The sequence below is a fragment of the Anguilla anguilla genome, chromosome 8, assembly GCF_013347855.1.
Source record: "Anguilla anguilla isolate fAngAng1 chromosome 8, fAngAng1.pri, whole genome shotgun sequence".
Lineage (NCBI taxonomy): Eukaryota > Metazoa > Chordata > Actinopteri > Anguilliformes > Anguillidae > Anguilla > Anguilla anguilla.
This window is the reverse complement of record NC_049208.1, coordinates 22,294,541-22,321,104: the sequence shown is the minus strand read 5'-3', so window position 1 is coordinate 22,321,104 and position 26,564 is coordinate 22,294,541. Positions and strand designations below refer to the sequence as shown.

Sequence of the window (26,564 nt, the reverse complement as noted above, 5' to 3'; positions counted from 1 at the left end):
CGAGTGAAAGGAAATGCATTTGCAGTAGGTGGTTGGCTCGGTTATTAGCCACTGTAATGTTTTGCCTGGTGTTTTATTTCGGAATTAATGTGCCATTGAAAACGTTTAGCTAAGGCAATATTTGCAGCAGCGAATTCTTTTCATTTTAATGGGGTTATTCTTACAATGCACTAGCATTTAGCAACGACTATAATGGTAACTTGAAGGTGTGTATTCGTGGAATAACCATAACTGAACCAAGGACGTGTTTCTCAATGTCTTCATGTCATCAGCACTGGTACAGGTCTAATGAAATCAGATAGTAGCTATTAAAAGCAACGGAATTATATATATATAGAGAGAATTCAAAAAGTAAAAAATTATGCGATTTCATGTTTTTGAAAATTGTGGACGTCGCCATCAAGTAAGGCAAAAGACTGTCAGTCAGAAAAAGGCATTATTATCACAGGACTCACAGGATAAGATTAAATATATCTAATCACTTCATGTCTGATAAAGAAACAAATTCACTCACACACTCACGCACACACACGCGTAATATACACATATGTCAATGACGAAAAGAAGATGTCATGGTGATCAATTAATTATGTTCCGAATATATATGAGATCGTCAGAGTCTAAATGTTTCTCAGTGTTTTAGGAGTAGAGCATGTCTAACTATTGCATAAGGAATTGTGAAGAAATACAACTCGAGACACCGAAGGTAATGTGATAATTTCAACAACAATTAACACACGATGTTGACTTAACGTTCTGACAGCATACATTTAAACATTTACACAAATCTACCGGTGATGAGGATGTGGTCATGACGTGTGAGGACTAAGAGATGATGACTAGGCGTACACGTGACAAGACAGAATAAAACAAGATTGGATGAGGAAGTTTCCCTTTGTGGTGACATCAGATGCTCAATACAGCCTCTAAGGCAGACATAGCCCATGTGGCCATATTCTTTCTCTTGTTCATGCTAAAGCACATTCGTATTTGGGTTCTACTTTAAAGCATATGGTAAAAGAAAATGTCAACATGAATATAAGTACCCTATACAGACAAATCAGTATGTTCAATATTACCTCAAGGCTAATAGTATATCAGTGGTCGCATAATTTCCACCGGTTGTCAAGGGCTGAAATTTAATACGTTCATTATTATTATTATTATTATTATTATTATTGCTGTCGGATTTAAACTCGCATAATTAGATATAACTCACACAGCCCTATTATATACATTTGACGACATCTTTCATATCGGGGCTGCTGTAAACTCCTATGGGACGTCAAGCCTCGGGTGCCTTTTCATCATTTCAATGAATAGGCTACGCAGTCCCACTAAGAATGTAATTTTGTAGTTCGCAATTATGCTGATCATCAAATGCCTGTATAAATCACATTACATGTTTGTTATCAAATGTTCTGGGAAGTACTCCAGAGTACTCCCCAAAACGTTTTCACACATTTTCTCTGCTGGTTTTTGAGGGTTTTTTGTTGTTGTTGTTTTTTTAATCGGTCAAATAGGTTTAGTCAAAAGCCCTTTTCGATTTGAATCTAGGACATGATATGTCATGCCCCGATATGCCCAAAGACAGGAAATGTATTGTCAAGTTATCCGACAGAGCGCCAAGTTTCAAACACAGTTCATAATGAGTTCACAAATTTTACATTTGTCAAATGGAACAATTTGTATATTGCAAGTTGTTGGCCTACGTTTTTTTTCAGATTTAGCAGTTAGGCTAGGTGGTTTGTAAATAAATTAAATCACAGTGCATGGACGTGGCATGGTCTTAATTTTAAAATTTATTTCCTTCACAATTTTAATTTCCACAAATGACTGTTGAATACAGATTCTACGGTAAACGAGAACATTGGAGGGAACATGCAAAGAGTTGGGATCAACTTAAGTGGGGCGGCTTTACAATCGAAGGAAGGGAATTATAAAAACATCTTCAACAAGTGGGCATACGCAAACATGCAGAGGATTCACATAATTGTCACACTGTAACATATAAATATTACTTTAAAAAAAGAATTGTATACAATCTTATTTTATAGTGCACTTCTGTGTCGCCTCGACACGGTATTTACAAATGTACAAAGTAATAAATAAGGAGCCTTGCGTATTCAAGATCCAACCGGGAAAACGAGGATGCAATTTTGTAAGCGAATCAAATATTTCCGCGGCTAGCCATTGCTAACAAGCTGAATTAAATACATGTCAGAATTATGTTTTTTATTGCTACCGCAATTATTACCCTGACAAATACTTTGCGAATGGAAATAAACTCTTCGGACAAGCCATGTCGTCGAAGGAGTCGGTTTCCATTCGTAAGTACTTGTATGATTTCCCACACCCCATTCCTGTTTTCAGCTTAAAAGTGGTCAAAATATAGCTTTTGACTTATTAGTGGTTGGGTAATAAAAGTAGGCTAAACAATATTGCAGTCCTGTTCAGATTGTTCATGGCCTGGTTCCTTGCTCAATCTGTTGGTGTTGACTCCTAACGGCAAACCTGTTGACGTGCACCGGGATGGGGACCACTATTTTTGGATTCCGTACAGGTTCTCCCGATCTGTTGTTGACGTTTCCGGCCTTAATCCGTTTCCATTTGGCCCTACGATTCTGAAACCAAATCTTGACTTGGACCTCGCTCAGTTTAAGTGCATGCGCTATCTGAGAGCGCTCCGTGAGAGAGAGGTACTTTTTACAATGGAATTCTTTTTCAAGTTCAAGTAGCTGTTCGCTGGTGAAGGCAGTTCGCCGCCTCCTACTCTTTCCCGCTGCACTCCCCGGTGGTAGGGGCTCCTGCGACCCGGGTTTAAGTTTCTTTTGGGATAATGACCCGCAATTGTTGCCGTCCGAGAAACTCTCATTCTCACTGTCCGCGGAGCTGTCCTCTTCTCTGTCGCTGCACGCAGTCTCAGCTGACTTGAGGTCCAGCTTATCCTCGTCCGAGCTGTACAGTTTGGTCTCTCCTGAAAGTAACAGATAATGGCAAACAAACACCTGTAAATCTAACGTTTAAAATGAATTCACGTAACCGATGTGCCTAACATCACGTTAAAATCAACATTTCTTCTTAGTATTGTTTAGTAGGCTATAAAATTGTTCTTTCAATTAAAATAAAGATAGAAGTTTTGCAAGTTACAATGAATGACGTTCCAAATGCTAAAACAGAATTAATTGGAGATAAGTTAATTTAAGGAGCCATGTTATACGTTTGTGTCAGCCAACGTTCTTTAAGTGGGCCTGAACTAAAACGTAAAATTGAAGGCCAATATAATATGCGGTTAGATTGACTTATGCCCAAGAGTAATACCTGTAACTGTTGAGAGGCGTTTTACAATTCCCAGAAATACCACATTAACATCAGTGCACTCTGGATATTTATAATTCGGAATTATAATTCGGAATGTAACGCTCCCCCGCATTATTATATTTTTTTCATTATTTTAATATTTTTCATAATAAATGTAAAATTCTATCCATTTCAAAGAATACATGTGCCATGTTTACGATCGGTTATCTTTTGGAAACGTTAAAAAAAGACGTGATGATGACAATGGTTATTATTATTATTATTATTATTATTATTATTATTATTAATAATAATAATAATAATAATAATAATAATAATATTAATGGTAGGCTAATAGTGTCAGTAATATAACCAGTATTAGTATATTGCTTTCTAAGAAATATGAAGTATGGACTTTCTTTTTATCAACTACTAATGAGTACTACTGGTGTTTTCCTTTTACATTAATTCCGTTTTGTCACAATATTATTCTCGATGGAGTGCATTCCTGTTTGATTCACGAATTGTCAATGTTATAGGTTTTGTTTTAGAAGTTCCACACTGTTGCCTTTATTTTAACTGTGATTGTTAATGTAACATATGAACATCCCGGTTTAAATAATTAAATAATCCTAACCAATCTGGTTTTCTTGACAGTTTAGGCCTACATGTAACTATTAATTCCTTTCCGTGATGTCACTCTGTTCAACCAATTTCAGGTGTTAAAAATTATTTTGCAAATTAAAAAAAAAATGTATTAACTTATTTGTTTATATCTTAATTATGTATTGTTTGGTCTAACAAAAAAGTAACTACGGAAGTAAATTTAAGCGATGCACATAGCCTGTGGTATACAGTTACATACAATCTAGTCTTTGTACAGTGAAACATAATTTTAGCAGGCCTACACACAAAAATCTACAGTTAATACGACACTGTCTGATTTTGTATAGGATTATTGAAATGCAATGTATTTTAGACATACTGACGATGAGAAACAAAACTTCATGTTTAGGTCTGCATGTGCAGCAACACATGCATGTGCTATCTCGAATCAACAGGTTAGTATCCTCAAAGTAGGCCTAACACCCATACATGCAGGGATAAAGACAATGGCTGGAATAGCTTCTGATCTTGTAACTGAACTCACCTGCGATAGTTTGAAAACTTTCCGAGAAGTTGAGCAATTCTGAACCCTTGTCCCTTACAGGCAAATCCTCTGAATGCGGACTCTCCTGCCTTCTAATTCCAGGATCAGCGCTTAATCTTGGTCCCGGGATCTCTTGTGGCGGGTAGAAACTATCCGGCGGATCCGAAAAACTCGGCAGAGTGGTGGTGAGGGCCACCATGGAGGGCATTCCCTGTCCCAGGCTAGCACAGAAGGTGTTGGTAAGACGTCCGGCGAAGGAAGCCAATGGGGCTAGCGGTGGAATACCAGACTGTAAAGGCGAGTGAGACAGGGCTTGAGGGATGACCAGGGGTCTGTATGGCATAAACATAGGATAGCCAGTGTAGAGCAGGTGCCCAGGTCGGGGCTGCGGAGTCCCAATCAACGAGTCAATGGAAAACGCCGTCCCTTGGCCGCTTGGTCTCTGCATGCTGGTGGTAAACCAAATATTGTTTTATTTAATTTAATTTAAGTACTCCTTGTTTAAAATGAAGAAATCCCTGCGTCCCCGCGCAGCTAAGTTTTTTGTCCTTAGCTGTTTCGGCTATCCTCCAGTTAATGGGTGACGTTAATATTGAGCAGCTCCTCTCCGTCTCCTCCCCGATAAGCCAATGTGCTGACTGAGACCTGACGCCTTTTCGCTTCCCTCTCACTCTCCCTCTCCCCTCTGTTTGTCACGCGCGCGCACACACAGACACACACACAGACACACGAACACACACGCACCTACACGCACACACACACACACACACACACACACACACAGCTCATCATCTGCAATAGAAAAGGGATGGGAGGGGGTGTTGCCCTCCGGACTCATCCATCTTCCTCAAATTACGCTTCATTTCCTTATTCGGCTCTTGACTTTTTGGCTGCCACAAGAGGCGGTTGTTTCCCAGTGGATACCAATAGATATTGGGGCCGCCCCCCCTTTACCCAGTCCACTATGACTGCAAGTGGCGTGAGAGACGTCTTACAACCTTCCCCTTGCCTAATCTTTGACCACACCAGCCCAATCAACTATTATTAATTTTGATTGATGATTAGTAATTACTTTGGATTCAGGGGGGCGACATGAAACAAGGGTGCTATTGTTGAAATTTAGGGACGGATGGCACCACAGTCAGAAAAGAGGAGAGGCAGATGTTTTCCCCCCACTTGTCTAAGAAAACCTTTCTTTTCATCGGGATGAAAACGATGTATTTGGCCTCGGAGAAGTGCAAAGATAATTATCCCCCGGAGAGAAATATTTTGTGCGAAATTAGATTTGAATAAAAGACCCGAAAGGAGGGTCAACGAGAAACTTAAATGGTAGCTACCGAATTGCCGTTTAGTTTGAACGTTACATCTGTGAATTTTGCATTTAAATAAGAACGCAATTTAAATTGCAGTTTTATATAAACTGCCTCTGTATATGGAACTAATCCACACAAGACCTCTCTGTGCGTATCTGAATTTGAATGGGGCAAATATGCTGTTGTAAGGTAATCTAATTATGTAAACGTACAAAGCTCTAGCATTTGGTGAATCATTTAGGCATTCCGTGGTAGATTCCGTGGTAATTTTAGAAGAAACATTTTGTAGCCTTTTGAAAAAGCTTTTTTTTTTTTTTTACTTGGCCTGAGCTATTTATTTTTTAAACCACGTATCTCTTTCCCTGGTCGTTTTTTTCAGAGTGTTAATTTAATCTGAAATCATTTTACCGTTTAAATGCCAATTCGTACTGATGATGATTAGCCCCTATTGAGTCCTGGGGGGCGCGAGCACTCCAACTGCCCGTCTGATTGCATGAAGAAATAAACATATCACCTCCGACTCTGATTAGCAATGGAGGGCCATGGATGCTAATTATTCTTATAATTGCAAATGACTCCATTCAGCATTACCTCTCTTTGATCTATTGAAACCAGACAGCTTCCAGCTCCCGCTTCCCCGCTTCCATTAAGTGGACTTTAAGTGTGGTCTACAATCAGAAACCCCCTACAGAACATGACGAATTTCAAAGATTTCATATCAAACTTTTCTTAAGACGGAAGTCCGACAGCTTTTCTGCGGTTCATTTTTTTATTTAGAGCGCTATTTCTTTGTATATTGATATTTAGACTCCACTACTTAGCCTGTTGATTATAGTCTACGACATTATAGCATAGGCTATATTCAAATGATATGTAGGTATGTGAAGTGATATCATGATAGTATGAGTGGCCACCACAGAAAGGGGCTATCAGGCCTAATATAAAATGTGAAAATAGAATTTCCGACGTTAATAATAATAATAATAATAATAACAATAATAATAATAATAATAATAATAATCTACGGCCACCACCATAATAATCATCATCGTCATATATGATATATTATGATGCTATTATTGTTGGTTTGTTGTTATTGTCAGTGTTGTTAGATCAATATATTGAATAATGTATTGTATCACTTGACGTCAGATCATTCCTTATATGTCTCATTTTCTTACGTGTGGGATGCTTTCGACAAAGGGACTGCTAGTGTGAAATATGTCGTATACGTTTTTGAAGCGGGAATTGTCAGGAGGATCTACAGCCTAGATGCCAGTTCTGTCATCTGTCAGTATGTGTAGAATTATTAAGCCCGAACACCCGAATTATATTTACCTCCCTTTCAAATCTGAAATGTGTATATAAAACTCAGCAAATACTTGAAATAATGGAATCCCATTAACACAAATAGTATTAAATGCTGTCATTGATAACAGATGATGATGATGATGATGATGCTACTACTACTACGACGACTACTACTACTACTACTACTACGAATAATAATAATAATAATAGTAACAACAACAACAATATTACTACTAGGCCTACTACTACTAATAATAATTTTAATAATAATAATAATAATAATAATAATAATAATAATACAATGAAATAACAGAGACATTATTATTATTATTATTATTTTAGAAATAATAATAGTTTTGTTTTACATGCTTTAAAATATTTTAATATCTAGGAGGTCACGATAAACACGAAGATGATTCTATATTTCCTGGAACGGTGTTCCTATACCTCACCTTACTATTTATATCTTGTGGCTAAACTAAGAATTGGGTCTGTTCTTGAGCAGGCTCTCTAGTTACAGTGAAAAGGGCTGTTCGCGAGCTGCGACAGGTTCATTACCCAAGTCAGCACATTATAGCCTACCCCTTTCACAAAACCTTGCACAGACCCACCTCTTTGGCCTTCCGTATTAATGGTGTCTAATGCGTCTTTTCGATTCCACATAAGTCCAAATGTTCGACGATGTCAAATGAGAAAGGATAGTTGCACTGCTGACTTTCAAGCAGGCAACCGGGTCATCTATTCTCATCGGGGTGTACTGTACCAAAAGAAGGCTGCGTGACAGTTTGCCAGTTGCACAGAGATGCGTTATTTCCTTTGCTTTTTTTGCATTATGCTATCTGAGAAGTTGTCAGTTGCTCAGTTCTCAGTTCTATGGTGGCTACGACGATTCAATAATGATGTCAGGTTCCTGCTCCAGTTTTGGAGCTATTGGTTAAGATGTTGTGTAATGTGTATCATTTCTGTGACAAATTTTATACTCTTTTTCCGCCAAAAATATAAAGCGCTATTGTACGGATTGTATCATTAACCCTGATGTCAATTTTGTTTTCTTTTTTCATTCACAAAGTGTTACTAAATACTTCTGTCTCGGTTATACAGGGGTTTTAGTCGTAGACGTAAACGTTTTTCTAATTGAATTTAAAAAATGACCAGATAAAAAAAAAGAAAAGATGAATACAATTAAACATGCATTTATTACGCGAAGGTAACACTTCGGTAGTAGATACTTTAAGCACTATTGCACTTAATTAGTTGGCTACTAGTTATATTAACTGCAATTATCTTTATTGTTGGGATTATATATAAATAATTGTCATTTGGTTATTATTATTATTATTATTTTTATTATTATTATTATAACAATGAGGAGAAGAAAAATAATAAAATAGCCTATAATTACATTCAATGTGTACATAATGATCTCAGTTAAACTTAAACGTTATTATTATTATTATTATTATTATTATTATTATTATTAATAATAATAATAATAATAATAATAATAATAATAATAATAATAATAATAATAATGTCCTTGTCATTCTCAGATATTCTACAGTGGAATCTTAAAATAACATCTTTGTCTCATATTCAAACTGTCAATTTGCCTAATTAATTATCAGTTTGAAAACCAACGTTTTAAATATTGACATCGATTCAGTTATTCATACATTAGGCTACATACGAATAATTTTTCTCGGAAAAATTAATCTGAGCCGCATTCATTCACCCTCGCTCATGATGAACTGAAATTCAGAGACTACTTCAGAGAGAGGAAAATAATTTGAAGTGAGACGGTGAGATCCACAAAGAAAACCTTTATAAGGAGAAGTGTTTAATTTTCGGAAGGTTTAGCTGATGGACAGTCGAGGTTGTCATGGTTGTCTGACATGACAGATCTTCATAGTCAGGCTAGTTAAGGTAACTTACGGAATTGATACTTCATTGGTAATTTATTGTCAACGATTTATACATTGTTATAGTTAAATGTCGGTTGGAAAAGGTTGCCACGTTGTAAAACGTTGGTACTTTGCATTTCTAAGATCCATACCCGTGTTCTATTACTTAATTGCGTGGTTTTTAAGTTCCCAACAATTTGCACGGATAATTCGAAAAAACACACTCTTTTCAAGTCTTGTCCAGCTCCAAGCAACCGTATGTGCGTGGGAACATGTCTTTTACTGTGTACAAAACTGAAACACAATATTAATTAATATATCATTACATTGAGGACCATCCATTTTTCGCTTCTCAATAAGATGGCTTTCAGTACACCTACCAGTCTGCTCAAGTTCAGAAAAAAAGTTATAACCTTTAGTTGTAATTCAAAGACTCTGGCACCCCCTTGTGGCCAAAATTGTTATACAGTGTGGAGGAATGTTTATACGTAGAAAGATTTGATACTGACCGACCATTTAAACAACGTCATACAAATATAAATTAGACACTTTTAAACCATAATTTTTTCAATTAATATTTAATATGCTTTAATTGTACAACTGATTTGCAGCACTTCTTTACCAAAAACCAACAACTATGTTTTAGACTGCATCCTTGTATTTGAACGTATTCAAAAAACGTATTAGTATTTTACATCAAATGTAAAAATCTCTTTCTGATTTCTTATTTAAGCATTTTAAATATAATATTTTTGTGTATACCAACAGTTATCATACAAACATTAAAGGCATCTTAATTATATTTACAAATGTACTGCTTTGTAACAAAATAATTTGCACTGTGAGCCTCCAGTCTAAGTCTGCATAATTCAAGTCTTTTTTTTTACTACCATAATTGCTTGCATCAGAAATGAAACAATCTGTTCCAACCAGGTGTGATTCAGCTGTTAGAAGCATTCCATAAAAAGCCCTGGAGGAACAGGGCTCATGTGGAGAGCCCACGTTAGCAACGGTTGTATCTACATATCCAGTGGCGGTTCCATTGTTTTTGCATTTTTAGCATCAAGACTGATAGAGCCCAGAGACTTGGTACCTATTGCATTATGTGGTCCAGAGCTGGGCTTGCAAAACTCAGCAAGGGAACCGTGTGCGCTTAAAAAGAGTACATGCATGCTCCACACCTCCATTTGACAACCAAAATTCAGCCATAGTTCAAACATGGTTGCAGCGTAGCAGCTATAGTAACAGTTTTGAGTACAATCAGTGATCACACTGCATTTGAGGCTATCTTTCAGATGGCCCGAGTGACTGTTTGGTTATGAACAGTGCACAGTGGACACTGCAGTACACCAACTTGAATGTGTTTTTAAAGTGTTTCACGCTACACAGTGCATTGCTGTTCGTGGGTCTGTAGTGGACAGAAATTTGCTTCAACTGTGGTACTGTAAGCTTCTGGTTTGACCATCTGGGCCAATAAGAAGTGCAAATGGCATACAAAGACAAAAACAACATCCCTCTCAGAAATAGTTGTGTAGAAAAAAGGGAAGCAGTGTCCAAATGGAGCACGTTGGAGGACGGTTAACTGGGCCGATTCGAGCCCTGCAGCAGCCTCGGCATCCGGGGTCAGGGGTGAGGTGGGAGGGATGTGGGGTGGGCGGGCAGTGTCGGCATGGAGACGCCACGCTCCTCCTCAGTGGACGTAGTCCCTGAACTCCAGCAGAAGGTAGTTCTGCAGGAAGGTGGGCAGCCCCAGTTTGGGGACAGCGCTGGGCACGCGCGCTCCCAGGACTAGCCTGAGCTTGCAGCGGGCCAGGTGCTGGAGCGAGCGGGGACCTTGCGCCAGGGAGAACAGGGACTCGTAGAAGCCTCTGTGCGTCTGCAAACGCAACCAGAGGGGTGGAGCGTTAGGGTCCGTGCAAGTCGCACAGAGATGCATGTTTTTTCCCCTTTTTCTTTTATGCTACCTGAAAAGTTGTCAGTTGCTCAGTTCTCAGTTGTATGGTGGCTACGAAGAATCAATAATGATGTCAGGTTCGTGCTGTAGTTCTGTAGCTATTTAAGATCTTGTGTAATGCGTGTCATTTTTGTATGAAATTTTATACTCTTTTTTCCTTCTTGTGACTAGCATTTCACAGATTTAATCCTGATCAAGTGTATCCATCCCATCAAAATAAATATGTATTGGTTTTTTAAGCACACGTGCAGTGGAACTGTGGTCTTATGCGGGCTGGCTCACCTGGAAGACGTCAGGCGGAACATTCTCCACCCAGGTGTCTGTGATCTTGAGGCGGTCGTACGCGTTCAAGAGGACCTCGATTGTGCGAGGAGAGTTGCAGCAGTATTTCAGTACCTGGAAAGGACATTGCCATGCAATATGTCACACAATATTTAAACTGCAGAAAACAGCCCAGTTTCAGACAATGAAACTATTTTTCGTCTTAAATCAACACAGGCTCTCAATGTTCACCGTACCAGTCTGTTTTAGGCATATGGTTTAATGTTACCACCATCATTATTTTTTTAACCATGTAATAAACATTGACCTATTACTTCAGACATGAGACAATGAGCACTAGTCATTAGATCCTATAACTCAGTACTTCCCTGTAAGTGTGTGAGAACCTACTGGTGTGTCATATGAGAGAACCTGCTATACCTCAACCCTAAATATTCACACTACTCCGGCGTGCTGTTATTTAGATATATTTTGAAAAAAAAATCACATCTTTTTTGGCCTCAGAAAGTTCCAGAACCATGTTCTGCATTTTCCCCTGACCTTCATTTCAGACAGGATGATGCTGCTATAGCATAGCACCAGATGAGTCTCTGAAGTAGGGGTGACCAGTCATTGTCATAGCCCAGGATCATCCTCCACACTTAAGCCCTAATGCGCTCAACTCAGCTAATTACTGCTTTAATTGAACCAATTTAACCACTTCTCTAAAGAGAGTGGGAAAAAATACTGGACCAGGGGCGTGGTCAAAAACCCAGACTGGGCACCCCTGCTCAGTACTCTGAAGGGTCCAGATGGGAGGGGCCCGGAAAACACCTCGCTGCCTGGCCCGCGTCTTTATTTTGGAAAAGCATGGGGTAGGAAAGGGAAAGGAGAGGGGGGCAGCCCTGGGAATGTGGGAAATAATTAAACACTTGGTGAGATAAGCAGATTGGGTCTCCCTCTGGGGGATTCATGGGAAAATCTGCAATTAGCACTAATTAATCTCTTATTAACACTGGCTAATTAGGAGTCAGGCAATTTGTTTGGAACAAGCGGGAGCCGAAAGTTGAGCAGCGACGGGTTCCCGTGTACTGAGCGTCGCAGTGAGCAGCGGAGCGCTCGTATGGTAGAGGGGAGTTATAAAGCGCTGGTACGGTAGAGGGGAGTTATAAAGCGCTCGTATGGTAGAGGGGTGTTATAAAGCGCTCGTATGGTAGAGGGGAGTTATAAAGCGCTCGTATGGTAGAGGGGAGTTATAAAGCGCTGGTATGGTAGAGGGGAGTTATAAAGCGCTCGTATGGTAGAGGGGAGTTATAAAGCGCTCGTATGGTAGAGGGGAGTTATAAAGCGCTCGTATGGTAGAGGGGAGTTATAAAGCGCTGGTATGGTAGAGGGGAGTTATAAAGCGCTCGTATGGTAGAGGGGAGTTATAAAGCGCTGGTATGGTAGAGGGGAGTTATAAAGCGCTGGTATGGTAGAGGGGAGTTATAAAGCGCTGGTACGGTAGAGGGGAGTTATAAAGCGCTGGTACGGTAGAGGGGAGTTATAAAGCGCTGGTATGGTAGAGGGGAGTTATAAAGCGCTGGTATGGTAGAGGGGAGTTATAAAGCGCTCGTATGGTAGAGGGGAGTTATAAAACGCTGGTATGGTAGAGGGGAGTTATAAAGCGCTCGTATGGTAGAGGGGAGTTATAAAGCGCTCGTATGGTAGAGGGGAGTTATAAAGCGCTCGTATGGTAAAGGGGAGTTATAAAGCGCTCGTATGGTAAAGGGGAGTTATAAAGCGCTCGTATGGTAGAGGGGAGTTATAAAGCGCTCGTATGGTAGAGGGGAGTTATAAAGCGCTCGTATGGTAAAGGGGAGTTATAAAGCGCTGGTATGGTAGAGGGGAGTTATAAAGCGCTCGTATGGTAGAGGGGAGTTATAAAGCGCTCGTATGGTAGAGGGGAGTTATAAAGCGCTCGTATGGTAGGGGGGAGTTATAAAGCGCTGGTATGGTAGAGGGGAGTTATAAAGCGCTGGTATGGTAGAGGGGAGTTATAAAGCGCTCGTATGGTAGGGGGGAGTTATAAAGCGCTCGTATGGTAGAGGGGAGTTATAAAGCGCTCGTATGGTAGAGGGGAGTTATAAAGCGCTCATATGGTAGAGGGGAGTTATAAAGCGCTCGTATGGTAGAGGGGAGTTATAAAGCGCTCGTATGGTAGAGGGGAGTTATAAAGCGCTCGTATGGTAGAGGGGAGTTATAAAGCGCTCATATGGTAGAGGGGAGTTATAAAGCGCTGGTATGGTAGAGGGGAGTTATAAAGCGCTGGTATGGTAGAGGGGAGTTATAAAGCGCTGGTATGGTAGAGGGGAGTTATAAAGCGCTGGTATGGTAGAGGGGAGTTATAAAGCGCTGGTATGGTAGAGGGGAGTTATAAAGCGCTCGTATGGTAGAGGGGAGTTATAAAGCGCTGGTATGGTAGAGGGGAGTTATAAAGCGCTCGTATGGTAGGGGGGAGTTATAAAGTGCTGGTATGGTAGAGGGGAGTTATAAAGCGCTCGTATGGTAGAGTGGAGTTATAAAGTGCTCGTATGGTAGAGGGGAGTTATAAAGCGCTGGTATGGTAGAGTGGAGTTATAAAACGCTGGTATGGTAGAGGGGAGTTATAAAGCGCTCGTATGGTAGAGGGGTGTTATAAAGCGCTCGTATGGTAGAGGGGAGTTATAAAGCGCTGGTATGGTAGAGTGGAGTTATAAAGCGCTCGTATGGTAGAGGGGAGTTATAAAGCGCTCGTATGGTAGAGGGGAGTTATAAAGTGCTCGTATGGTAGAGGGGAGTTATAAAGCGCTGGTATGGTAGAGGGGAGTTATAAAGCGCTCGTATGGTAGAGGGGAGTTATAAAGCGCTGGTATGGTAGAGGGGAGTTATAAAGCGCTGGTATGGTAGAGGGGAGTTATAAAGCGCTGGTATGGTAGAGGGGAGTTATAAAGCGCTGGTATGGTAGAGGGGAGTTATAAAGCGCTGGTATGGTAGAGGGGAGTTATAAAGCGCTGGTATGGTAGAGGGGAGTTATAAAGCGCTGGTATGGTAGAGGGGAGTTATAAAGCGCTGGTATGGTAGAGGGGAGTTATAAAGCGCTGGTATGGTAGAGGGGAGTTATAAAGCGCTGGTATGGTAAAGGGGAGTTATAAAGCGCTCGTATGGTAGAGGGGAGTTATAAAGCGCTCGTATGGTAGAGGGGAGTTATAAAGCGCTCGTATGGTAGAGGGGAGTTATAAACGACCCTGTCTGACAGTGACTCACTGCACAGGGGCTGGGTAGGAGGCAGAACGCTCTGGCTGCTCCCATTAAATGGATTTCCGGCAACCCAGCCGAGACACTTCATCCCTAATCCTGTTGTCTTATCGGGGCAGGTCGGCACACCTCTATCATTTTACCCTCACTCTGAGTGTTTTAGGTTGGTATGTCTGTCTGTCTCCAGTTTGGGCTGACCTGAAGTATATCACAGAAAAAAGTTATCGGTTTCATTTATAATGTTCATGCATGGTGTATTCTCCACACACCTGGGTCCTTCTTGCCAGGGGTGTCAATCTACATCTGGGATTTAGTATTCAATTGCTCTTAAATGCAATTCCTTGAGGCTTTGTGCCACAATCTGACCAGTAGAGGGAGCCAGGATGGGAACAAGCTGAATGAGAAAAAGTGCCAGGCTCTTCAAATTCAAATGCGTTTTGTAATATGCTGTAATATTGCCTTAACATCAAGTGTGAAGATTAACAGTCTGTAACAGTGCCCCAGTTGACAGATATGGTGTACGCTCCTGCTGGTGTCACTCCACATCAAGTTAATATGATTCTGCCAATAGACTGGATGTAATAAGAAGTTTCAGGTTTTCCCGACAAGACAATGTCTATGATTCCATTAACATTAAAGAGGAGCAGTACATTGAATAAACATGAGAACACAGCCATATGGTCTTTATAGAGCAGGACTGCCCAACCCTGTTCCCAGAGCTCTGCTGTCCTTTAGGTTTTCCTTCCAACCCCAGCAAAGCACACCTCATTCAACAGCTTGAGATCTTGTTGAGCTGCTAATTAGAAGAGTCAGGTGTGCCAAATTAGGGTTGAAGTGAAAACCTAAAGGATGGTAGAGCTCCAGGAACAGGGCGGGGCAGCCCTGGTACAGAGCACGCTCAGTGCAGCGCTCAGTGACTGACCTTGGGCAGGGCCCCGGGCCACACGCGTATGGAGCCGTGGTTGAGCAGCGCGCGGACGATGCGCTCGGGCTGGTGGGCGGCCTTGTAGGCCACGGCCTTGAGGACGTTGTGCATGGGCGCGTCGCCGGCGTAGCACATGGTGTTGACGCTGGCGCCGTGCCGCAGCAGCAGGTCCACCGTGTCCGGGTTGACGTTCTTGCAGGCCATGTGGAGCGGCAGCTGGTTGTCCTGGTCGCCGGTGTGCACGTTGGCGCCGGCCGCCAGCAGCATGCGGCACACGTCGTGGTAGCGGCCCAGGTCCTCGGCGGCCTGCGGCCGTGAGCAGGCGGCGTTGAGCGGCGTGCTGCCCTCGTCGTTCCGCCGGTCCAGGGCCGCCCCGTAGCGTAGGTACAGCTCCGTGTGACCCGGCAGGCCGTGCTGCGCCGCCACGTGCAGCAGGGTGTTGTCCTCCTCCAGGCTCCGCCCGTTCACCGTGGCTCCGAACTGCAGGAGGTACTTGGCGCATCTGTGCGATGAAGGAGGCAGAGGCAAAATCAGGGAAGCTTTCGCGTTCTTCCGATTTTCATTTGTCAGTACTCAGAGCAGTCCTTCGGTTGCCTTTAAGCATCGCTTTGAGCTAACAGGTGGGTGAGTTACTCCTTGTGTTGATTAGCTTCCTATGAAGCTGGAGAAAGATGATGGTTCTCCTCATTTGACACAAACTGAAACACTCCAGTGTCACAGGCAGTCACGCTCACAGGGAGTGAACTTGTGCCGAGCAAACAACTGCAACTGTAACATATAACAATAATTTAAAAAGAACACATACAAAATGGCATTGATAAAGGTCACAGACCACGGTGATATTTCAAAACTGTGGTCTTTTGAAATTCCACATGCATAATGTGGAATACAATACTGTTACAAAAGAAGAGAAAATTTCACTGCCCTCAAGTGTGAGTTTTATTAAAAAGTTACCATTAGCACTGTTTATTACATGCCTTGATCAAGGCATGCGTCCTAACACCCTAAAGTAAGTGGAAGATCATTTGAGAATTTCCTATTTCAACAGGAAAAATTCAAAAGGAAAATCATTTGGATAAAAATCGGCTGAAGTGTCTTGAGATTAAAAAGGCCATGCATTGGCTGCAATCAGTAATCCTCACACACTGGAATACTATTTTTAAGTTCCCAAGCCATTTAACAGCTACTCCAGAGAGTTGCATTTACTTGCCTTTCTTCTAAAATAAATATTTAAGCATGTCTCAGTAAATTTAATCTATGGTTCTGATTTATTGTTTTAAACAAGAAAGCCAAATAAATGAATACTTCAGTGCAGCACTTGCAATAAAATCAAAATTTTGAATGTAATTGCCAGAAGCATTAACTATCTGTGACCAACATGTTGATACTTTTACCTACAATAAACTCACCACTGGCTAGTCTAGATGGGCTAAGATTATGGTTAGTGCAGTTGTGTGCTGTCAACCCCATCTAAAGAAATCGAAATTACATCTTGTAGTGGCATGTTGCTCCGAATTAATGATGTCATTATTCAATGAATGGTTGGGAAAGCACGGCTAAAGCAATTTCACATTTAATTATCAGCTGAAAAATCATCTGCTAAAGACAAGCCTTCGGTAGGCTGTAGATTCCCTATAATTAATCAAATAAGGACTGATTATTGGGCATCTCTAATGTTGTTGATACTAGTCAAAGTGTGTGAACTCTGAATAATACAGAAGTAGTACATCAGCACCTCAGTACCAAACAGGACTACAATAGGTGGTAAATACTCAATAGACACATGGTAATGTGTATTTAAAAAAAATACAGTTTCTAACAGTTTCTAATGCATGTTTAGTGCATGTACATTTGGCAACAGTTGCTTGAGGTCAGGTGGGTCTCAGAACACGGAAGTGAGTAATCTTAAGAGCTTTGACAGACAGACACTACTTTTAAAGGAATGTTGAATTCAAGGTCTGGAAAGTTCTGGACTTTTTGGGAGGTTCTTTTCTTTGGAATATTGTTACGATGCACCTGAGCAATGAATGGTCGCACACACACATTTTCTGCGCTCAGAATAACATTGTAGTTCCAAAGCACACAACGAGAAGGAAGGTTCCAGAAGAAGAGGGATTGGAGCACGGAGCCCCCTATGGCCCTGTCAGCCGGGTGTCACTCACTCGAGGGAGGCGGGGCTGGTGCACATGTGCAGGGGCATCAGGCCCTCCTCGCTCACGGCGTTGGCGCTGGCTCCGTAGGAGAGCAGCAGCTTGGCGCACTCGGCGTGCCCATTCTCGCAGGCCTCGTGCAGCGCGGTGGACCCCGCCGGGGTGAGCTCCACGTCGGCCCCCCTCTGCAGCAGGTGCCTCAGGCACTCGCTAAAGCCCCGCCCGGCTGCGATGTGAAGGGGCGTGGTCAGCTCCTGCTCGTAGGTCAGCGACCAAAGTCCTGTCGGGGAGGGGGGGGGGGGGGGGACAGGTATAAAAAAATCAAAATATATCAATGAAATGTTTTATAGTTTAGCAAAAAATATCCCACCTTAGTTCAAATGCAGTATGTATGTCATGCTTATACTGCCATATGCATGCACATATATGCTAAATTAGGAAACTTCATAAAAGCTACATCAATTACAGGAACAGCAACAAGTCAGTGATGTGTATGGGTGTCTTTAATGGGAATTTTGCACCAGTTTTCACACTCCAGTTTCCTCGATTTAAAATGACAGCTAGAATGTGTCCCTTCCTTGGAACAGTATAGTGTACAGTAGCCTACTGTAATTCCAGCCACTGGTTTTTCGCTCCTCAGTCCAACAGCTGAGCTGTACAGCCACCGCACTGGAGGAAATGTCAGGGCTTGATGCCAGGCTGTAGGGCACATCCACATGCTATAAGGCCACAGTGTCTTAGCAGCACAGGCCTGCCAGCAGCCCAGTGGTTGATTTCTCTGCAGCACATTGCTTTGCAGCGAGATGAAATGCTGCAAGATCAAATTTCAAACTGCTGAGCAAATGTCAGAGAGGATCTATCCTTCACATTGACTCAGCATGTAATAGCTTTTACACCAAGGGCAGGAGTCTGAAATGCGAAATGAAAATGTCACTCGTCAAAACAAGTCCTGTCTTTTGCCCCGAAAAACGAAAGAGAAAGCTATAAATGCTTGTGCATCCAGCTCCTTGAGACTTTTGACAGCTGATATTTGCAAATGCTAATGTTTGGTCACAAATGGGCAAATTATTTTCACCACAGTCCAACCCGAATTTTACAAAGGAAAGCCCACAAGTTGTGACCGCCATGTTTCTGCTAAAGCCAGGACTATGTTACCTACTGAGGCCTCTGTAGTTGAAACGGTAGTCCTTCCATTCCTCAACGTTGCTGGTGTCGTAGATGGAATTAATCATGTGGCAGCCCTCGTCGTCATCCATTATAGTGATTAGGGTCAAATGGTCGCCCACCATGAGGGCGTTCCAGAACTGGAGGGTGTGGCCCGTGGCCTTTGCCGTGGCGATCACATCATTCCGGATCTGCTTCGGTTTACGCCACTTAATCTTCGAACTCATGGGCTCCGCCAAACTTGACACTTTGCACGCCGTGAAAATTGTTTTTTAAAATAGCAACCTCCTTTGTCTATGGAATGAAGATCAGGAGCCAAAAATCTATCCACAGAAAGTCTGAGCCTTCGAGGTGCGGGAAAGGTTCTGTCCCTGGAGAGTGTTTCTTGCCCCTCTGAAGTTTGTTTATGCTGTGGGTGTCTATTTAAGGGAGGTATCACGTTATCCAATACTTTCCTGGCATGGAACGAGCCAGAAAACTGGAGCAACAGGAAAGGAGCCTCAAGCCTTGTGTTATCCCAAATTTAAAATGGTATCTGTAGCCATTTTGCACAGCTAGTGCCTCATTTCAGCTTCAGATTGTGAAAATATAGACCCAGTATTATTATGCAGGTTTAAAAATGCATTAGTTTACTGTAATGCAATACCATTCATAATCAGAACAGAATTGAAGATACATTGAGAAAATTACAGAAACAGACAGCATACCATACCGTAGAGTGAGGCAAAAATTAAATGAATTGTGCATAAAAAATGTTGTACTGCAGCAATATCTTGCTGTCCCAGTTTGAAAAAGACTAACACAAATCTTTAGATGATATATCTAAATCTCAAAAAGCAGGAAGTGTGCGTAGTGGGTGGAAACAGAATGCATCATTAGATCTGGCTTTTAGCACAGTCTATAATTAAGCAGCATTAATATTTCAGCATTGATGGATTATTTCAGACTGCGCAAGAGACAGCCAGTCAGCATGTCAGAAACTTTGATTACATTTCCTGTTTAGGACCGCCCTATTCAAAAGCCCATAGGAACATGCCCCTCAATTACACTTGCTCAGTTCGGTGCATTTTTTGTTCAGGGATGTTTGGATTTATTGTGATAAAGGAAAACAATGAAAGATTGAAGCTTGTAAGGCAATGTTATCAGAGCAGAGGCTAGAGGTGATTTTGCTCACATTTTCCACTTTTTCCAAAATGGCTTCAGTAGTTTTTGAATGAGCTCACACTCTAGACACCAGGTCAGACTTGATTAATATGGTAATTAGGTCACATGTTAATTGAGATTCTTTTGGATAGGCAGATAACTCAGCAACTGCGCGTTTTTGCAAGCATTTTTCTAAGCAGATAGAGACAATGAGAGTGCTTCAATATATTGCTTTTCTTACAAAGCATCACTACTTGTATTGTGGATCAGTTAAAAAAGGCACAGCTTTGTAAAAACTAATTGAGTAACAGCGGGGAAACACCCCTGTCATTTCATCTTTGTTGTTAAAGCGACACCACTCTCACATTCAGTGCACCATGTCAAATATTAATTGTGTTGAGAAATGGTTTAATTTTTTTCAGGCTTCTAGGTGGCTTATCTAATATACTGGGTTACAGTGGGGTGACCATGTGACCCACGGTATGCTGCTGAATCTGGACTGTTTCCTTGACAGCTGGTTAGCAGCTGCGCAGGGTGGCACGAAACTAGCTGTAATGTCACCCAGGTAGGGAAGGTTTTAGTCAGCAGTCACTCATCGCTCACGGCCGACTCCTCAGGTCGACCAAGCACCTGCAGTCTGCTGGTGCCAGATGTGCATGGTGTTTACTCATCTGAAACTGAGACTGTACAGCAGGTGGCTAAGGAGCAGCTCAGCTATCTGTTACTCATTCTTCTGTGCGTTTTGGTGAAATTCCATCATAGCAATGCATTGGAAATAATAAACGGTTGCTATGCCCTCATCAGTTTAAGACAATGTCACAGCTCTACTGTTTGATGTGTGACTTCTCAAAGGCTTTTCAGCTTCAACTTCTTATGTAAAATATTACCAGAGAATATGCTTTTGTCACAAAAGTGCCAGGCATCCAGTGTAAAAATAAACTCTGACACAGTACTCAGTAACTGTTATAAAGTGCATTCTATATGATGGCAGCAATACAATTTAAAACGAGTTAAAAACAAGGAACATATTATGTGCTGCATCTGAGGATTATAACCAGCCCCTGGCCCTGTTAAGCTCCAGCCCCTGTTCCCATTTAGGATTTTGTATTAAAATAATGTATAATGGTACCAAATATAAAATGGACAATTAACCATCAGCATCATTTTTACAAAAATAACACAGCTGGTGGCAAGAATAATAAATACGCAATAGGGCAATATTGTACCTTACATAGTCAGTTGCACAATGAATAATAAATACAGATTAGGACCAAAACTATATGGAATGCAATATGTTGACAAATTTATTAGCCAGAACTTTATCATAAATGTATGAAACAGGTGTTCTCAGGTATTTTCAGTTCTGTTGGTACTGATTTCCATAGCTTTGTATCTTTGACAGAAAAAAGCTGATTGGTCAATGAATGTTTTATTCTGGAGCACTCTGCAGATGCCATTTGCTGTGCCCCCTGTGGTAATGTTACTACCATATTGCTGTCCCTTAAATAAATTTCGGAAGATTCCTGGGGCAGTATTGTGCAAAAATAAAACACAAATTTCAGGAATAAGGAAAGGAATACTGAGTGAAAACTGAGCAGAGTTCACTTTTTTAAAGTATAACATTGATGACATTTAATTTTGCTTTTTTATCTGACATTTTCATACCTGACTCATAAAATTAGAGTTTACTTAAATTTCAAATTTAACACCAAGCCTTTTGCTGTGAATATTCCTGATTCGCTCACGTTCCAGGATTTTTGCTATCAGCAGTATATTGTGATAGCAAGTCATTACACTCGCCTTGAAGGGCGATATCACTAGAAATAACTTTGTAGCAGGACATTCCATCTTGCTAAGAGACCCAGTCATTACTGTCATTACTACATGGAACAGGAGACCAGTGTTCAGTTCTCCATTTTCAAATAAACACTTTACGCCCACTTGCCATAATATTATCTTTTTACGGTAAGACAGTAACTGTTTCTCTCTTCCTCCTGAAAGAATCAAATTGTGCCAGTAGAAATGCACTATTGAAACTAGTCAAAACAGAGCCCTAATTAATTATAATTACGTAATAATTTTTATTCGAAAATTGCATAAGATGTGTTAATGTTGCAGTCCAAAAATGTAATTGTATTTTTCACTCTTAATGTGAAACAATAATAAAGCAATTTCTCTGCACAGCTATTCATAAAATTAATTTGATTTGTTGATTAGAATTTTGTGAGTAAAATAAATACATTTTCTATCCATATTTCACATATCTTGTGGACTAAAAAGTTTTCAGACAGAAAAGTTTGAGAATCACTACAAATAAGTACTGGTGTATATAAATTGGAGACAGCAGGCAGTGCTAAGGATTGGTGTTAAACATGTGCTGGAGACAGGTAAACTTATCAAAAAAGTAAAATAATAAACCAGAGAAAACACACTTATATTACACTGTAAAACATATAGTGAAATATATCTGGACCATTATATAGTAACAGTAACTATTGTTATATTGTTGTAAAATTCCATGTACTATTATGTATACAAATATGTAATTTGGCAATCCTTTATCATTTTTCTAAACCTAAGTGATGTATTTTTGCATACACAGAAATATTAATTTTTATATTTTGGATTTCAGTATTAACTGATGTAAATCCATTTAACATTAGGCTTTTAATTATTTAAAAAGCCACCATCCTCAGCAAACAGTAATATTTGTTCATGCAACAGATGCAAATTATCTTCCAGTAGAATTACAGGCACATCAGTTGAAGCATACTGTACATCTTTCTCCAGGCAGTGAAACAAAGTGGATTGTGTACTCCCAGGGTCACCTACTGTACAGATGAAATGTACTGTTACTCAGAACAGCTGAAATGCACTGTTACTCAGAACAGCTGAAATGTACTGTTACTCAGAACAGCAGACTGAAATGGTGTTTGCCTATAATCCAAATTGATTTCAATTCATACCGATACTGCATTGAAAATGAGGGAAGATGACACACCGCACTTCCAAAAATAAGGAACAGAGTGTTGATGTTTGTTGCTCTTGTTGCCAAATGACATGCCCGCTAGTTCACAGCTATAACAAACGGACTGTCCTCACATATTTAGGCCCCAATATTAAGCAGGCGTCAGAGGATTTTACAGACAATGAAGTATCCAGTTAGCTCACCACTGACCTAAGTCAGTTAGCTCACCTCTCCGACTTTTCAGGCATTTAAAGTATGCAATGCAGTCTTTAAATAGTTCATTTAAGCCCTCAGCACTGTTCTATTTAAAGTAATATTATTTTTAAAATGCAGAACCCAACTGGTGAGCTTATTTTAAGTATCATTATTAATGCAACTATTATTTAGTCTATATGTGTGATTGCTTGTCTGCCTCATATATTCACACGTGAACACCCCTGGAAAGGTATGCCAAAAAACCAGCTAGGAATACTGTCTTCATGTTTATAAGTCCCTGGTCAGCGAACTCAGTAAATATAGTGTACTTGTGCTAGCATAGCCTATGTTATTTTGTGTGGAGGAAACACTTAATGTTAATATTATCCCCCTAGTCTTTTCATCCTTGGCCACTACTGTATGCAAATCCCTTTGAGAAGGTCTAGAAAAAAAGCAGCTAAATCTTTAAGTGTCTGAATGTTATTTTATGAAGATGTAGTCATCAAGGAGAAAATAAAGAGAAGTTCTATTGATATCAGTGTTTGACCTCTTTGCTGGACCTCTTAATGGAATCATATCAGATGGCATCAGCAAGTGCGCAATATTTCACAGTTCTCTATCACAGAGGCAAAAGGATGGGGCTGTTGGGTGGCTTGCCCCGTTAAAAGACTGATGCAGAAATGCACATGTAGCCTGGTGTTGAATCCTGGGGATGTGTGTGCATCGGCTAGCAGCCCTGCAATCATGGCAGTTAATTTGGTGGACTGCAAAGTAAAAAAAAACCAGCAGCTGGCAGCCTTCTCTTCAAAGGGGAATGCGTGCTTGAGGAGGATGCTGCAGGTATGATCTGCGCATGCAACTGCCAAATTTATACAGGCAACTGTCATGTTTTAAAGTCTCAATTTCCTGCTGATAACATGAGAATATGTGTTTAATGTTCTCAACTAATCAGTGAGTGAACAATACTGATCAATGATAAACATCCCTTTTCACACAAAGTGACTGGCTGCTTGCATCACCAGGAGGGAATGTGTTTCGTTCGTTCTCGTTCCTGTCACAGCAGTGCTGGCTAATTTTAGCATTCAGGCTGAATGAAGCTGACGTAAAGCTAACTCACTCATCAAAGGGTATTCAGATTTTCTTGGCTATTATGAGTCATACTATATGGAAAGAAATAAATTAAATATGCAAAATGAATGACATAGTAGTTAATGTAATGGGACGTTGTCTATGTAATAACCTTTAAGAACCATTTGAGAATAAGGGCTATGATAAGCCATTATAAAGACATTAAAATACACTTGCCCTATACAACGTACGTTCCACAATGTTCTGCGGCAGATTAACTCAGCAATAAGTTCTTTGAGGCTTTTGATGCGAATGATCTAAAAGATGTTTTGAAAAACAGATTTTGCAGATGCTCGCAGGGAAATATTTTCCATCAGAAATATGCCCGCACTCTCCTCACTTAACGGCATGACACCCCCTTACCCCCTATGACACCCCCTTACAGACTGTAAGGCCCCAGGGATAGCAGGGCCATCAGCACTCTCCCACCATCAACAGTGGAGAAATAAGTACATTCATTCTTTCAGATATAACTGTGTTGTTGCATAGTGGTCTTGGTAATAATATCACAATGTTAGCAGGCATGAAAGTTTTAAGATTTAAGGCTTAATTATAAACATTATTAAGTTTTTATGGAGATGAAAAGCATCAAAATTTTGGCTTTGTGTAGGCCTACTTATTTTTGTGTACTTATTTTGAAAGCCAATCGTCAGATCACATCGAAGGATGTAAACACTCCAATTTCATCACACGGTTCATGTGAGGTCAAAGTGGTAAACAAATAAATAAAACAACCATGAAAACATGAAAAGACATCTGATATGTTATTTATGAAATCCACTACAGCTGCTTTATTCAGTCTACAGTTGCTCAATTAGAATGGCATTGTTCCAACTTGAAGTTCATTATCGTTCAAGCTCACTTTGAACTTGCATTGCATTTATTCAGTTTATATGTTCATTTGGAACGTTAATTTATTCACATGTACAGTATGCAAAGCACATTATTAGGGTGTTGAGCAAAACCACAGAATTCATATAAAATGGGTAAGGCAGGGTACACTGGAGCACAAGTTGCTCAAGGCAAAATGCACTGAAAACAGCGTATTTTGCCCTGGGTAACGTGTGCTCCAGTGTTCCTTATTTTGGGGCAGTCCCTGTTTAGTGTCCGGGTAAGGATTTTTTTTACTTTAGTTTGACCATCCTGGCTGTTGAGCACCTATCCAGTCCTCTTTTATTTAGCTGGCTTGAAGCGCGTCGGGCATCTTCTTTACCTGTGTTCTCTTCTTCTAAAATAATAGTCATTTTGCTGACAGTTTTCTATACTGGGCTCCGTGACTACCTTTCTGAAGAGTGCAGCACTAAGTATAATTTTTTCAGTAGTCTGTTCATAAGCTAGCGGAATGGAAAGTATATTGGTCAATGTAGAAGTCTAGGATATTGGTCTATCACCTTGTTTTCTGACTCATTTTATATATGCTTATGTGGTATATACAGACCATCTTACAGTATATATAATGATTTAATTTTTTAAAACCACAAAGCTGTCTAGATTGTAATTGCAAATGGAAAAATGTTATGCATCACTTTATACATTTTGTTAATTTCAGTGATGACCACAGCTGTTAACTGCAAAAAGTGAACTGTACATTCCTTTTTAAATCATTATTCAGAAATTAACATCATGCTTTTTTATAGTTTAACCCAACATTTTTTTTGGCTTTTTGATCATGTCATTGGCGATGATGTCATTGCTAAATGGTGATGATTGCATGTACCTGATTTAAAATACATTTCTTTTTAATGGTAAGATAACATCTCTAGTAGCAAGAAAGGTACAAATGAATTCCTAAACCCATGGCTACAGGTACAATTTTATGTACCTCTAGGGTTCCCCACCTGTGACAAGTGCTGTACCATTTTTTCTGTGTAGCCTCACACTAAAGAACACAGGGAATCCTGGTATTCTGCTTTGCATTTGACTTTGAAGGCATTTTGTTGAGCCTCCGCTGAGGTTTGCTATATTCACGCCCTCGCTGACCCACACACAGCCCGGTCCGTAAAGCGCGACTGGTCCGCGAGGCACCCGAGCGCCCCGCCCTCGCTCTTACCCGCGTTCCGGCTGACCCAGCGCATGTCTCCGCCCCTGGACTCCACGATGAGGTTGGCAGAGGAGCCCTTGGGGAACAGGCGGCGGAGGGCCTCCAGATCTCCCGTGAAGAGGGCGTTGTGGACCACCAGGTCGTGGCACACCTGCGGCGGGTGGGCGGTGGGCGTCGGCCTGGGGTCCGCCCTCTTCAGGAGGTAGCTGTTGAAGCGGGAGGTGGTGGAACTCTTAGTGTACATCTGCCTCTCCAGGAGGTCCTCGTCCACACGTAGGGAACGCAGGGCCGTGGGCGTGAAGACAAAACTGCCCCGGGACATGTCGATCCACCCAGCGTCTCTCTCTCTCTCTCTGTATCTCTCTTTCTGTCTCTGTCTCTCTG

At 40.9% G+C, this 26,564-nt stretch overlaps 2 protein-coding genes across 4 annotated transcripts; both read right to left on the bottom strand.

Moving 5' to 3' along the window:
* Positions 1–1,784: 1,784 nt before the first annotated feature.
* Positions 1,785–11,300, bottom strand: gbx1 (gastrulation brain homeobox 1). Of its 2 annotated transcripts, none has more exons than XM_035428307.1 (3): positions 11,212–11,300; positions 4,451–4,899; positions 1,785–2,977 (listed from the first exon to the last, which is right to left on the bottom strand). In XM_035428307.1, the coding sequence occupies exons 1-3, from the start codon at positions 11,232–11,234 to the stop codon at positions 2,463–2,465; spliced, it is 987 nt and encodes a 328-aa protein (XP_035284198.1). In that variant the 5' UTR covers positions 11,235–11,300; the 3' UTR covers positions 1,785–2,462. The 2 variants fall into 2 exon arrangements, with proteins under 2 accessions (XP_035284198.1, XP_035284199.1); XM_035428308.1 differs by lacking the exon at positions 11,212–11,300 and adding an exon at positions 6,355–6,374.
* Positions 9,284–26,564, bottom strand: asb10 (ankyrin repeat and SOCS box containing 10). 2 transcript variants are annotated; one of them, XM_035428305.1, is made up of 5 exons: positions 26,190–26,564; positions 17,554–17,821; positions 15,389–15,893; positions 11,212–11,325; positions 9,284–10,851 (listed from the first exon to the last, which is right to left on the bottom strand). In XM_035428305.1, the coding sequence occupies exons 1-5, from the start codon at positions 26,500–26,502 to the stop codon at positions 10,666–10,668; spliced, it is 1,386 nt and encodes a 461-aa protein (XP_035284196.1). In that variant the 5' UTR covers positions 26,503–26,564; the 3' UTR covers positions 9,284–10,665. The 2 variants fall into 2 exon arrangements, with proteins under 2 accessions (XP_035284196.1, XP_035284197.1); XM_035428306.1 differs by lacking the exon at positions 26,190–26,564 and adding an exon at positions 18,701–19,860.